This window comes from Zingiber officinale, chromosome 4A (genome assembly GCF_018446385.1).
Source record: "Zingiber officinale cultivar Zhangliang chromosome 4A, Zo_v1.1, whole genome shotgun sequence".
NCBI classification, from domain to species: Eukaryota; Viridiplantae; Streptophyta; class Magnoliopsida; order Zingiberales; family Zingiberaceae; genus Zingiber; species Zingiber officinale.
Genome location: NC_055992.1, coordinates 138780468 through 138796005, shown reverse-complemented (window position 1 = coordinate 138796005; position 15538 = coordinate 138780468). Strand labels below are relative to the sequence as shown.

The following is a 15538-nucleotide window of genomic DNA, read 5'->3' as shown; positions in this document are numbered from 1 at the left end:
TGTATTAAAAGTTATAGAATTACCTATATATTGTAGTAGTTAGTCGCTGATACAACTAAAAAAATATTCCTGGGATGAAATCTGGTGGGATGAAAATGCTTATTTAACAATTTTTATAAAAGGAGTTATCATTTGATGATTTTATTTAAATGTGGTAGCTCTTTTATATTTTACCTGACTATATATAATAATCTTAAAATAAGGATAATTTTGAATGAAAAATATAAATAAAGAATACTTTTTGATGAAAACCCTAATAAGCGTGTCATTTTGATCTTTTTGCTTAATTAAGTTTGATATAACAAACAGAGGAAAGGGTAGAAAAACTACAGAAAGAAACAGAGGATATGAGAAATGCAGCCATTCATATTGGTATCTGATTACGTGGTTGCTCTCCCGCCATCGTCGGCGACGCACCGCTGCCGGCGAAGATCCTCGCCAACGACTGGAGGTTGCACTTGATGATGGTGTCGACAAACACCCTCGTCTCCTCCGCGGTGTTCCCAGGCGGAACGTCCACCACGTACGACTCCACCACCACCGTGCCGCCGCCGTGGCCGGCTTCGCGCGGGTGGAGGGTGGTCACGGAGCGGTAATTGGCGAGGCGGTGGATGCCGCCGACGACGCGGAAGCTGAGGATGTGGCGCTCGTCGTCGAGGATCTCGAGGCGCTCGGTGCTGGTGGCGGCTGGCAGGCCGGAGACGACGCGCACCTCGCGCAGGGTGCCGACGGAGCCGTCGCCCGCGACGACGCTGCAGCTCTTAACGAAGTGCTTGTACGTCTGCGGCCGGTCGAAGAGCCGGACCACAGACCACACCGCTGCCAGCGGCGCGGCGACGCACTGCATCATCGCCGAGCAGCACTGCTGTGGTCCCACGGAGTGGTCGTGGTGCCGCGCCACGGCCGCCGGCACACTGTGCCCCGTGCACCGATGAGGCAACAGCGCCGCCCCGCAGTCTCCGCCTCCGCTTTGGTGGTGGTGATGACGGTCGACACACGCGGCGGCCGCCGGAGCACAAGGCATTCCTCCGGCGACTCCTAATCGATTAGTCTGGAAACAGAGTAGGAGAGAACGATGAACAAGCAATGGAATTGGGGAGGAAGTGGAGGTCAATTGTTTATATAAAAAAGATTTATTAGTAAAGAGTTAAAAAATATATGAGTTATAATCAAAAGAATGTTTCACTTTTAAAAAATATTAAAAAACATTTAATATTTCAAAAACAAATTTTCATTTAAATTATTATAACAATTTTAATAAAAATTGTTGACTGAAATAACTTTGTTTAAAACTATTTCAACTTACATAATATTGGATAAAAATTAAAAGAGTGTCTTAAATTATGAAAAAAAAAAAAAAAAAAACCACATTAGGCTATCCTTAATTTTAGTATTTATTACAATGTATAGAGTAGCTGTTATAATGTTTAATACTATATTGTTATAGTAATATAGTAGTTGTTACAATCGTTTTAAATTGATTTAAACCAATTTAAAATGATTTTAATGGAATTTAAGTGATTTTAAATAAGTTGATAAAGTGTATAATAATTTTGATTAAAATGAAATAATTAGTTTTTTTATATTATAGCAGCTATTAGCTACTATTATACCATTTGTAGTTAGTTTTTTTATATTCTAAGTACTATTATATCAAAATATTTTTTTATCAACTTAGTCAAAATTATTAAACTTTTTTAAAATTATTTTAAAATAGTTATAGTTACTATTACAATAATATATTTAAGTATTATTTGTTATAGCAACTAATACGATGATTGAGGTGGGCCCCTGAGTCAAGTCAAAGTTAATGAGGCTGGCTGACCCGGTAGTCAAAGTTAAGAAAGGGTCAATCTTTGAGGCTAGCGCAGTTGATCATCATGGCTGAAAAGTTATTCGACTGGACCATTGGGTTGGTCGGATGCCAAGTCCATTAGGTTATTCAATCAGACTGGTCAGATAATAAATCCCTAAATATTGATGAATGATTCAAGGCGAGTCAACACTCAACAGAGCTAAGACTTATTTGTCATTTGGATGTAGCACAGTTAACTAGCTGAGTCGAGTAGTCTAGTTGATTGGAGTCATATTCCAATCATATAGAATAGTCGTCTGGTCCAATTGAACCTTTGGTTAAATGGGCAGAGTGAAAGGACGAGTTCCCTATAACGCACTATAATTCGGTTGACTGGTCCTTTTGAGTGATATTGTCGACAAGATCACAAGGGGAACTCGATCAGCTGACTATGTAAGTATATTGTGGGCCCTTCAGTCGAATGACCTTATATTTCTTTTTGGGGTTTTGTGCTACGTAGGATAGAGATTGTGAGTTTATTTTAGGAAAGGTGTTAGAGCATCTTTATGGTTTGTCCTTTTTTGGACATGTTTTGAGATTCATGCATAGACAAACAATAACTCTAAAAAAAGGGTTTCCATCTACATGTGGTTGTATGCAATGCTATGCAGTTTTATACATTCATAGGTTCTGTTCATCTACTCGAATCGATCATTGACTTGAGCGTCGGAGAGCTTACGTCGGGGACCCCTTCCCTGGCACGGTCACTAACACTCCCTTTGACATGCAGAATCACTGAGAGCCACTTTTTCCTAAATCAGAATATTTAAGTAGTCAATATCAGAACTACATATTCAGCTAACTATCTTCTCTCCTTTCAGACGAAATCAACGGTTAATCGTAAATGTTATAATAATATTAGAAATAAAAAACAACAAATAGTTGTTATATATTATAACAACTATTGATAGTGACTGTTACAATAATACTGAAATAAAAGATATTTGCAAAATAAAATATATGATAGGATTAGGGTGAACAAAAATTCTATTTAACTGAACAAACTAACATAATTGATTGAATTTTAAAATTCAATTCGTTTATTCATAATTTCATTTTTTCCCTAAAAACAATTAATTAATTTAGTTTATTCGGTTCAGGTTAAATTCAGTTTAAAATTTTCTTATTCAGTTAAATTGAATAAACTGAATAAATTGAATTTTTAAATCTGAATTTTTAGAATATATATTTTAAGATCGAAATCAAATTTTATTAAACAAAACTAAAGTTTTATATCTAATTAGAAAAATTTAATTAACTTGATTTTTTATTAAATTAATCGATATTTTATCAGTTTGATTTATTTATTTATTTTAAAAATTCTATGTATTTATTTAGTTTAAAATAAAATTGATTATGTTCCGTTTAATTTTAGCAGAATACTAACTCTAGATAGGATGGAGTGCCCTTTTAAAATTTTTTTAAGAATACTCTTATGATGATTTATATAATTTAGAGTGCCCTATTTATTTTTATCCAATAATCTTTTGACTAGTCTTAGTTAAATTGGACTCATTTAAATTAAAGTAAATAATTTCCACTAATATTTAAATAATTTTGACTAATATTAATAAAATTTTAATTATAATTATTTACTAATTTTGTACAGTTTGAGGTTGCCTTTTTTTATGTTAAAGTAGGGCAGATAATTATATTAGAGAGAGACTTTTTGTTTTTCAGTAAAAAAGAATATATTTAAGCAATTTATTAAAATATCCAATTTTTAAAATGCATTTTATTTGAGAAGGTTATCATCAAAACCGACATAATAGTGCTGCCAATTAAATATAATAAAACATAAAAAATATATATAAACTCATCAATTAAATATAATTTTAAAAAACAATCCATACAATATTATACACACCCTTAATTTATATTATAAAAAATTATTTTAAGCAATTAAGTTATATGATATCAATTTCACTGTTGTAACAAGTTCCTTTTCATAAATATTATAGAAAATAACAATTTTAAATATTGAAATCGTTATCAACAAATTAAATAAATAGTAAAAAAGAATAATTACTTAAATTCCGCCCATAAGATTTGAAATTTGAGAATATTGTCATAAAGTCCTAATCCAATTCAAATGTTTTATTTCTATATATACAATTGGATTGAATGGAGTTAAGCATATAAATCAAATCATAATTAATGATTGATTTGATTGGTCTGAATTTTATCTTTGCACCATAAGTTTTTAAAAATGATTATAGTATTATATTTTTATGGACGAATTTTATGTTATTAAATATAATATCATGTAAAATTATGCTAGAGAACTCTAAAACCGTTGAATTATTATTGATAATAAAGACAAATTTTATTATTTTAAAAGATAATTTTTTTTATAGTTTCATTTTTTTTTAGTTTTGATAAATTTGAACGAATCAATTTAACTAAGAAATAAAACTAAACTATTTTTTTGATTTGGTAGATTTAAAATATTATTAATAGATGAGATAGTTGAATTCTAAATTATTCCAAGTTGTGAGTGTATCTATGATATAATTAGAGCCACGAATGGATCACGTTCCACCAAGAACCGAGTAATCTCGATCTCTTTCAACTAAATTGGACGACTTGAGTGCTAGATCTATCGATGGAGAATATAAAAAACATATAAAATTTAAATTATTTTACTGTTTCTTAAAATTTTATATAAGATTTATTATCAAAGTGTCTCATTAAAAATAAAATATTATATAAAATACATCTTTACTTTTACTTTTTTTTTTGTTTGATAAGTAATTCTCGACGATCAATATGGGCTCATGGAAGTTTTCCATATGTCCCCGGAGTAAATCACAGAAGCGCTGCAATAAGTCATCAACAATGAATCCCTGTGTTCTTCACTATCCCTGTAAGACTGTCCAACGCCGAATCTACTCGCTTATGAAAACAAACTCGTAAACTTTTTTTCCACCCATGGGTATTTCAGCCCACGGGCATTTAGCCCAAATTTTTTTACTAAATTCAACGCAAGAATATGTCCCAACATAGGATTGAAATAAATATCATTAACTTGATCATCTTAGACCAACTTTATTTGAAGCAAATCCAACATAACTCTAAGGTGTTTTTCGGCTAGGCTCATGGACCGAACATGATCTACAAGTTGAGAACTTCACACCTAACAAGGGCCCACGAGCAAAATATTGCAAGTGCAGCCCTGTCACGATAAAGATCCTATTAGGAATAGGATCAAAATTCCACATGAAAAAAATTATAAATTTAAAAGACCAAAGATACATGGAACTTCTCAGATAGAGTTAAAAAATAAAATTAACTTAGATTTAAAATAGATAATATCATATGAGAGTAACGATATGTGAATTCTTTTTATTAATAAATAGTATTACAGTAATAGTCCAAATTGAATCATATAGATAGAACAGTTATCTTGAACAAAAGAAGTGGTGGTGGTGGGCCTTGAGGCTTCTAGAGAAATAAACACTAAGCAAAAAGTCCAAATCAATAGTAATCAAATACTTAACAAAAATCCTTAAGAATGAACTCTAAACAGTGAAAAAATCTTAAAAGACTGAAATAGATCAATAGTGACTAGATATTTGAAGAGAGATTTGAAATAGATTAGTGATCGAATTGAAAGGAGATTTTAATAAATCAAGAGTAAGAAAGACTCAGGCCATAAAAACAATAACAATTATTTATTTAAGAAAAGAATTGCTGGGAATACATTTAAAGTCTCACATTAAAAATATATAAAAAAAATCATAAATTTAAAAGATGAAAAATATCTCTATTGATATAAAATTTTAAATAGCACATAAAAATAAATCTATTAAAATTTAAATATAAAATGAATAATATCATACTATTATAAAATATATATACATCCTTTTGATCCTAACATATCCGAATCATGTCGAGCACAGGCCAAACCATGTTAGATCATGACCATGTAAGTCTGACTGCCTCAATTGACACACTAAATCCCAAATCCCAAATCCTAACAGTGGGACCTCTTATCCCTAGGGTCAAATCAGCCCCTCCCCCTTCACGTGCAGCTAAACCCCACTACTGCCAAACCCTACCTTGCCCATTTCTGTCCCCCAACCATCCCTTTCCTTGTGCAAGTAGATGCATGGCTCAGTACCATCTCTGAGCTGGGAATGACAATCAGAAAATCACACCAAAAAAACTGCATCATCTCACCAAATTAATTTCATGGCAGTGTTGATGATCCAGCTCAAAAGAATTTCCATCGAGAGGATATTCGGAAAAGACAAGCGAGTCATAGCTTGCTTTCCGGGAAGAAAAAACACCTTGATGAATTTCTAATACTTAGATTCCGATGTGAAAGCATATATTTGTGAATACCACTAGTTATTGATCATTCCTTCATGCCTATCAAGACAAAATGGCAAGTTTTGGAAGAGAAATAGGAGACTCACATTTACATTTGTGGCAAAAGATTTTGGGATCTAGTCAGGTCTCAGGATTATCTGCAAGGATTTGCTCTCATCTTCCTCCACCATCTCGTGCAGGAGTTCGTCGTCGATATGTTCTACTTGTTTGGAAGAAGAAAACTCAATATACCGCCCGAGAAAAATCATCTTTGACATCCAAGCCTTGCGTGCGTTGCTCCGGGACTTGCTTTCTTCCCATGTTCCTGATGCTAGTAACAGGTAGACGTAGACTACTTTATCCTGTCCTGGTCTGAATGCACGAGCAATTGCTTGCCTGGTCTTCGAGTGGTTCCACTCCGAGTCCAACATGACCAATCTAGATGCCGCTGTCAAGCTAATGCCTTCGGCACAAGCTGTTGTGGATGCGAGCAACACCTTGCATTTGCCATCAGTGTCGCCGTTGAACTGGTCCATGATTCTTGCACGGACAGGCAGCTCTTGATCACCTTGAAGAACCAAAACTTCTTCTCCTTTGTTCCACCCAAAGACAAGCTTAAACATATCGACGAGAAAGTGCAGCGGAGAGATATTGTGACAGAAAACCAAAACTTTCTCACCCCTTCTATTGGATTTGTGGACAAGATCAATTAAGAACTTTGTTTTAGAACCAATCCCCAAATGTTCTCTGCAGTTTTTGATGATTTCCAACTCCTCAGCATTGAAATAAGTTGACACACAATTTACTGTTGTTACCAGCCACGGATGAATAGTACAAACTGTAATCAATAACTCCACTTCGATAGGGTATCTTTTGTGTGTTATTGATTTTTGTAACTTCACCAACATTTTCTGCTGAAGATCTGTCGATGCCAACATGATAGTGTAAATTTCCAGACCAGGGAGTGTCCCTAATATCTCATTTCCATAAACATCGACAAACCTGCCTGTCATTTTATTCAATAGTTCAAACCCCTGCTTCCTGTCATGCTCTTGGCTTGATTCGATACTTTGTCCAATCTTTTCCACAAAAAGCTTCCTTGCTAGTCTCTCTTTACGATGTTTTTTCTTCTCTCGGTTTAGCTTTCTTCTATGTGGATCCAAGTCCAACTCACTGACAACCTCATCAACAAAGCTCGGTCTGGCCAAAGCTAAGGTATTGAAATATTCTTCAAAGTTGTTCTGAAAAACAGTTCCTGATAGAAGAATTCTATTTTCTGTCTTAACTTCCATCAAGAGCTTTCTTAGCTTCGAATTGGTGCTTCTTGGATTATGACCCTCATCGAGAATCAAAATCCCGGGACTTTTTAGCAGAACTTCTGCCATGAACCTAACATACTCATGTTTTGAGTCTTGCTTTGCTAAGGAGAAGAAGGAAGAGTAGTTCATCATCAGAATGCTTGGGTTTTCATGCCACTGTCTTAACTTTTCGAGCATATCCATTATTTTCATCATCTTCCTATTCGGCATTCTAGTCCTCAGAGACAGAAGCTTAGATCTGTAAAATAGAATTTCTTTCTCATAGCTTCTGTCCCTTTGAATCAGATGAACAGGGACCGGTATCCTCCATTTCTGAAATTCCTTGCGCCAGGTATGAATGGCAGACTTCGGGGCAAGCACCAAGGGTCGACTTCTAGGAAATAGTCTCAAAAAGCTGACAATGAATGCGATTATAAGCAATGTTTTTCCTGACCCGGGAGAGTGTGAGATCACACAACCACCAGTTTTCTCCGGCAATTGCAACATTTCTGAAGGAACCAAAGACCCGGCAGCATTCCTCCAAATAAATTCAAATGCTTTCTTTTGATGAAGATGTAATTTTGACTGGAGATCATCTATTAAAGACCATACATTCTCACAAGTTTCTGACAGCGAATTTTCTCTCAAGGAAATGGGATCTCTAGTGGAGTTCCAATCCATATCTAATTTTTCGACCCAGTCAAGCTTTTGAGCATCAAATTTCTCTTTAAATGAAACCCAATCATTACATTTCAACTGTAGGAAATAAATATGAAACTTGTTAATCTTTGAGAACAAATTCTGCTCAAACCAGAAAGAAAAAAGGAAGTTTGTACTTGGATGCTTACAAATGATTGGAAAACATATTTCCTTTCTGTGCATACTAGGTGGCATAATCGGCATGTCAGTCCTATCTCCTCATCCAGCTTGAAATCATGCTGACATTTTTCCTCACCATCTTCTACTGAATCGAGAGCATCTTTACAAGGGGATTCCATGTCCATAGCCTGCCACATAGCTTTAACTTTTACAATGCAAGTTGATATCCTCAATTTCACAGGACTGATAACATATAACAGAAACAAGGAAATGGTGCTAAAGATATTTATCGATTATAGTTTCATGCACATGCCAAGCTTTCAGTCAGATACTAGAACTCTTCATTAAACTCAAAGCTTGAATTGTGGATAGAAACTAAAAGATTTAAGTTGAGAAATAAAATTCAAAGAAATATAGTGCTAACAAGAGTACAACTGAAACAACCACAGATCAAATTTTTTAAGTTCTACTTATCTTAAATCCATTATTCACCAAGAAGGTTGAGTGATTTTTTTTTTTTTAAAGGAACTTCTAGAGTCTTGCATGATCACTGTGTGCCCCCTAAGCCTAAATTATATTTATAAAATGTGGTACAATCCATAATACTTTATGTATCAATGAATTGGAATAATGTCATTCAGATGAGAATGCCATCGTAAATATGAGTTAACAAAAAAGATAAATAAAACATATTATTATCAGAGAGTAACAAGGAGTAACTTCATTTTAAAATGAGAGAAAGCAAGTTGAGATGTTATGGACATGCTCAAACACGGCTAATAGAACCTATGGTTAGATAAGTTGAATGGATTCAAGAGGGTATGCAGTTTGAGAGAGATGGAACTTTAGCTATATTGAAATTATTTAAGAGATTTAAATATTCTGAATAAAAAGTAGGCTCAGCTATAAAACAATAGAGGAATAGGATCCATAAAACCAACCATATAAAAGGACCTTTATTCCAATCAGACAACCTCACCTTCAATTAGAGATGAGAAGGCTAACACACACATGACTACATAGAAAAGGAGGTATTTGAAACAACATTCATCCATGTCAAATGCTCATTCCCTACATTAGTAAGAAAGGACTTTCACACAAACATATAATCTAACAACTGTTTAACTAAAATGGTTCCCCATATTGCAGAACTCTCAATTTCCTGGACAATTAAAATGTATGTCATTGTCATCTGGCAAGTTGATTTAAAAAAAATGATGAATGTTAAAAATATTTTTCAAGAAACTATACTTTTATTTGCAAAGGCTCCATACCCTTGGACAAGCCATATCTTTTAAAAATGTTAGTATCACTTCTAAATTTGTTAAGGGGACACAGATGCCGTTTTGCAAAAGGTATCATATAAAAACAAATTCAACTTCTCATAATTGGCTATACCTGCTTCTGATCAGTAAGTGCAATTGTTGTCAGACAATGATCCATTTCTTTCCACAAATCTTCATGCTCATCTTTCTCCACAGGAGCATTGGCCAATGGTGTCCAGTTAAAATCTTCATCTTCATTAAAAGCTGTTGGCTGATTTGCTTCTTCTCTCACAATTGACTCAAACTGACCCTCAATTTGCCTTCTAATGTTTCCCATGCACTTCTCCATTGCATCTTTGCATTCAGTTGGATTTGTTGCTTTCTTACAGTTCACTCTTTCCTTGTATAAACATGGCACAATATGGTCAATATCATCTATATTTGCTGTTTTCTTACTGCTCTCTGATTTCTTGAATATACGTGGCATCATATGGCCAATTTCATCTGAATTTAAGATCTTACTTCGGGGTCGACCTCTTTTGTGAAAACCTATCAGTTTCACTTCGCTCACAATAGAAGAATGTTGCGAGTCTAGCATTGTTGTTTTTTCTTCCGATGATTTATTTTCTCTCAATACCACAGAAGCTGGATCTTCATCCATCAAATATTCAAATGTGAAAGGAATATATGGTTGTATCTCACCTTTATTCATGTCTTGCAGCACAATCTTCTTAGCTGGGCGGTTAAAATTTGGTGACGAATAGCTACTAAAACGATCCGGAGCAGTTTTTAGACGTTTTGAATGCCTCAGACTTGATTTTTGATACAAAATCTCAACTTCTGAGTCACTTCCCTCATCATCCTTAAAGGATTCAACCCCTGATAGAGGCATTTTCTCAGAAGCCTTTTTAGGAGGCACTTCCTCAGAAGCTTCCATGAGAAGTGTTACAATTTTAGGTCGCAGTATCTTGTTGGATATCTGGAAGTGCAAAGCCTTTATTCTCTTTTGGGAAGTTGGATGAGTTGTGTCAATGTCACCTTCTGGCTGCTTATTATTTAGATCAGATGAATCTTCTTGCATTTTCTGGATGAAATATACTAAATTTTCTTTCACCGACTTCAAATCAAAGCTCATTCCTTTTAGAGTAGATAACACAAGCATCCATGCAACCTCAGAGGAAACTGTATCATTGAGCAACTTACTTTTATTATTTGAGACACAGTCTACAGTCGAGTTCCACTTGTAACATCCATCTCCCCAAGGTTCACTTTGGACCTTCTGAAGTATGGAAATATTCTCAATAGGAACCACTTCGGCCCATCTATTATTAGTGTCATTCTTCTCACTAGTAGTTTTATTTGTAAAAAACATGACATTAAATAAACAGGTGCAGTAATCATCATGAGGGGCTTTCTTGATTGTGATGATTTTAGCATCATGCCACAATGACACCTGACCTGAAAGCGCACACACATCAGTACCAGGCTTCAAAAGGTGGATGCAATCACTTGAGCTTGCTTTCCGAGATCGCATGCGTAAACAATCACCATCTACTTTATCCAAAACCATGGAACCATTGTAGTTTATCTTTGCAAAAGTGCTTCCATTCTTGATGCTAATATGATCCACTCCGTGCCAAGATCCATTATAAAGTGCTTCAAAGGCTGAAAATTGACATCGAGTTGTCTTTGTGAGTCTAACTAAAAGCAATAAAAGAATTTTCTAGAAGATTGAAAAAACAAATGCATTAATTATTTGGTAAGCTCAACAAGACTAAAATTTTAAATTCTTGATAAGTGTCAGCTCTGCACTATGATAAGGTTGTTTATCTGGTGAAATATCATGAGGTTGCTTTACCAATGCGATATAGTTTTTTTTAAGCACAAAAGTGGCAATTTTTGCATGAAGAGTTGCTTTCCTAAAATTTCATGTTAGTTAAAGCTTTCTAGACTAGGATAATTCTTCAGAAGATTGGAACATCAATGTCCGGAGGAATATCTTTAACATTCTTTCCACACTTAAGTATCCCTATTGGGACTACTCATTTTAAAGATACGAGTTAAGTCTATTGATCAGGAGTGAAAAGGATGAGTTTGAAGTATTCCACATGATGCTACTACATCTGTGTTCGACCAAAAAAAAAAAAAAAATCTGGTGATTAATATCAATTTACTAAGAAAAGAAACAAAATTCTGCATTTTTAATAGAGATTAACCACCAAAAATTGTAGATTTTTATATTCATTTGCAGAGCCATGAAATATGCTATGCTTACGAGTTCCATCTATCGGATGGTTGCAGATATGCCTTTTCCACATTATCCTTCAGTGACCAAGCTTTAAGTTCACCACCTCGAAAAAAGCGCCTAATGAAGAAGGAAAATCTGTCAAGGAAAAAATCGATAATCAACAATATCAACAATATCTGTGAATTTGGAACTTATGCAAAAAGTACAAAGTCAAGGTCATAAAACCCAATCTTGGCTTCTTAATCAAATTATTTCCCAATAGGATCATTCTTCAAAACCCCCAAAACTTATAGCTTCTAAAAAGATAACGCCTTTGTTCGATGCAACAAGCATGCAAGCATACCAACAAAATCAAGCATCCGCAACTCCTAAATTACTGAAACAGGGTGCATCAAGCAGGACAACGTGAGGATGAAACCAAGAAGTTGGGAAGCAATGGACGAACTTTTTCAGTTGCGGGAAACTATTTGCCGCAGAAATTAATGGAAGGGGCGGACGCTTCTCTCGATAAGATCAACGCGAGGGTTTGCGGGATTATCTACTCTCGATTTCAATCACAGTCCGGCACATTGCGGCGCTTGGGAGGGTGGGAGCGAGGTGACGCCGCAGCCGCTGCAGTCGCCGCCGGCGAGGAAGAGGGAGGGATTCCGGGAGGCGGAGGAGGGTGATTGCGGACCCGGTCGATGATCTTTGTTCTCGAGAAGACTCTTTATAGGACTACACGCTTTCCTCACGTTAATATGACACGAGAATTACTTACCAACAATCATTAACCAAACGACATGCGCCACGTGGGTAATATTAGGCGGCCGCGTAGAGTTCGCGAGTGAGAATTAATCGCACGCGTCTTTTTTGTAAGATGTGGCCGACCAAGTCAAGCTATTTGTGCCGTGGAACCCAACCAAAACCCTAATGGAGGAAGCGGGACGCAAACTCGGCCGTGGTAGCGTCTGGCCTTCTGCTGCGGTGGATCATTAGAGAACTCCGCGCTTTCCTTGTTCCACGCTGCGGCCTCTCGTCGTCATTCGCCTCGGCGACTTCAAGACCCGGCCTCTCGATCTGGCGCCGCGGAAGAAGGAGATGGGGAAAGAAGGGAACTTTTTGGTCCATCAGTTAAGCAGCTCGCTTCTTCTTGGCCACGCCTTGACCAGTTCTTGAAATAGCATGTCGCTCGGCTTCTGAGAACGGATATCTGCGCCGGTGCTTGCCGAATTCCAGCGCCAGGACCATGCGTTTCGCTCCATGAAGGTGAGGCATTTTTAGTTAGTCCTTTTTCTGTTTAGATGATTGTGTATTGTTGTATCGAGTTGAATTTTATGCTTCTGGCACAAAAGTGAGATGAAATTAAAAGCTCAATCATACAGAAAAAAAAATGTAGGCTTTTGCTATGCTTTATGCTTTATGATATATGATGGTGGATGCTAGGTTTTGTAGATTTCACCAGTTTGCCAAGGATGAACCATCACCTCCATTGGAACCGGCACAAAAACATGACGACCAAGTGAACTAGAGTAGTCCATACCAGTGATCAATAAGGGCAGGCCGAAGTTCTGGTCAATGCGGGCTCCTAGGGAAGGGTCTAACCACATTAGGTTAATTGTACGCAATCTTACCTGTAAGTTTGCAAGAAGCTATTTCCGCGATTCAAACCCGTGATCTCAACGTCACGTGGTAGAAACTTTATTGTTACACCAAAGTTCCCTTATACCAATGATCAATAAGAAGAGGGGAAAAAAATGTAAAGGTGAGAGAAGGGTAATTTTTACGGAGGGGGGGTCACCTGTCTTTGTAGTTGTTCCCATTCTAAAGGTGGTGAGCAAGGTCCTCTGGCCATCTGCTACCCTTCTGCTCCGTTCAAATCATGGGTTAAGAATATTATGGACTAATTGTTGGATGGCTTGAGATTATGGCCTAGAGTCGACATTCTAGGGGATCTGAGTTACATGCTTTTGTTGTAGGGTTGCTGCTGCTCTAATAACACTGCATTCTTGATGCTGTTTCTAGTTCAGATGTTAATGGTGTCAGGCATGTATCTTATCCATGATCCAGGTATTCTTGGTCAGAATTGTATACTAAGTTTTGCTGATCCTTGGGAATCAGATTGGACTTTTCGCCTTAAGACTTCTTCCCTTCTTGAGTTCACTCGTGAAGTAAAGGCGTGTGTGCTAACCTAGCTCCACTGATCCTCCTTGTTCGCATTCAACTTATTCTTTGTTGAAATTCTTCCTTTACTTTTGGGCTTTACTTGAATGCTCCACTAGGCATATTTGTCCTTCATGCTCAATGTATTTATAATCAGAATTCTACAAGAAGAGATGATGCCCTAAGGGGCTTATGTTGGGGTTTTTTTTCCTCCAGTTTATTGCTTACCAACCTGAGTTCATATATTGAGATAGTAGTATGTAGAGTTCACCGGAGTGGGAAACAAGTGTCCCCTTAAATCCTTTTGTTGACAAGAAATACATTGTTTTCCATGCTTAGATTGAAATGGTGCCCTCGCTTGTTGCAATTGCAGAGAAATGACCAATGGCGATCACTTGGGTTGCTCACCTCCCACCATTATAGGAAAATTACCCTTGCGAGCTGTTTCATTTTCTCCTTCAGTAATGGTGCTATTACTAGATGAGTAATCAGCTGTGAGCATTCGTTGTTTGCATCCAACACTCCATTCCTGATTGAGGGTGATAGGAGGTTGCGATAAAGGGTGCCATTTCAGTGGGAGTATATGAATGCTTCCCTATCAGCTACTCTGGATTTCAGGGTTGTGGGAAAGACCGTCATCAACCTTAGTGAAGGGTATGTTAGTTGGGATCATAAGGGTGGACTCCTATCTCTGATAGCATCAACAGGCTTTTTGCTATCGTTCTACATTGTTCATCGAATTAGAGTGCTTTATGTTTGAGATGGATCCTATTGCAATGCCATCAAACCATTCTCTTAATCTAAAGTATTTTGAGAGTGATTGAACTAACCAAGCTTGTCTTTGATTAATGCTGAAAAAAGCAGAGTGCTTGTCAATGGAAGGTTTGATTTTAAGTCAAAGTTATTCTTGAATGGCTTGACTGACTTTTCTCCCCTTATATTCAATTAGGACAAGGTGGATTTATTGGTTATCCATAAAAACAAAGAGATCAATCCTCCTTTGAATGGACTAAGTTATGTCTCATTAATCCAGAATACTTGATAGGACTAAAATATGATTTGTGTGCTTTTCTTTAATTTTTCTTATTTATAGATTAGCCTTGGTGCAACTAGGGGTATAAATGAACCAAGCCGCTCATGAACTATTCGAAATTCGATTTAATAAAAGTTCGTTTGAGTTCGTTTAATGAGGCTTATTAAGATAAACAAACCAAGTTCAAGCTTCATAATATTCGGTTTGTTAGTTCGTGAACGTGTTCATTAAGTTCATGAATAAACTTTTAAATAAAAAAAATAATAATTTTGATATTGAATTTATAGATTTTACACTCTACTTAAACATATATATTAAATTTATTTATTAGAATAAAATTATAAATTTTAATAAAATATTATAATTTTATTTAAATATATAATTTAATTTTTAATGAATATTTAAATTTATAATTTATATTTATTAAATTTATTTAGGCTCGATAAAAGCTCAAATAAATTTGTAAGTTATGAATATATTTGTTAAATAAAGTTCGAGCTCGGTTCAGAGTATAAATGAGCTAAACTTAAATATTCAAGAGTTTGACTTAGTTTGACTTAATTA

The 15538-nt window shown here is 35.8% G+C and overlaps 2 protein-coding genes across 5 annotated transcripts; both read right to left on the bottom strand.

The window, feature by feature from the left end:
* Positions 1-245: 245 nt before the first annotated feature.
* Positions 246-1091, bottom strand: LOC121973721 (abscisic acid receptor PYL4-like). The gene has a single exon (XM_042525098.1). The coding sequence runs from the start codon at positions 1022-1024 to the stop codon at positions 365-367; it is 660 nt and encodes a 219-aa protein (XP_042381032.1). The 5' UTR covers positions 1025-1091; the 3' UTR covers positions 246-364.
* Positions 1092-6166: 5075 nt separating this feature from the next.
* LOC121971440 (SNF2 domain-containing protein CLASSY 2-like) lies at positions 6167-12478 on the bottom strand. Of its 4 annotated transcripts, none has more exons than XM_042522710.1 (5): positions 12143-12478; positions 11827-11934; positions 9685-11216; positions 8316-8474; positions 6167-8223 (listed from the first exon to the last, which is right to left on the bottom strand). In XM_042522710.1, exons 2-5 carry the CDS (start codon positions 11867-11869, stop codon positions 6307-6309), a joined length of 3651 nt encoding a protein of 1216 aa, XP_042378644.1. In that variant the 5' UTR covers positions 11870-11934; positions 12143-12478; the 3' UTR covers positions 6167-6306. The 4 variants fall into 4 exon arrangements, with proteins under 4 accessions (XP_042378644.1, XP_042378643.1, XP_042378642.1 ...); XM_042522709.1 differs by having other exon boundaries at positions 11827-11916; XM_042522708.1 differs by having other exon boundaries at positions 12245-12478.
* Between the last annotated feature and the right edge of the window lie 3060 nt (positions 12479-15538).

Coding starts and splice junctions, on each gene's coding strand:
- LOC121973721 (XM_042525098.1), bottom strand. CDS start 1,024: ATGCCTTGTGCTCCGGCGGCCGCCGCGTGTGTCGACCGTCATCACCAC.
- LOC121971440 (XM_042522710.1), bottom strand. CDS start 11,869: ATGTGGAAAAGGCATATCTGCAACCATCCGATAGATGGAACTC. Junction 11,217..11,826: donor CCATCCGATAGATGGAACTC/GTAAGCATAGCA, acceptor GTCAATTTTCAG/CCTTTGAAGCACTTTATAAT. Junction 8,224..8,315: donor AATATGTTTTCCAATCATTT/GTAAGCATCCAA, acceptor TATTTCCTACAG/TTGAAATGTAATGATTGGGT.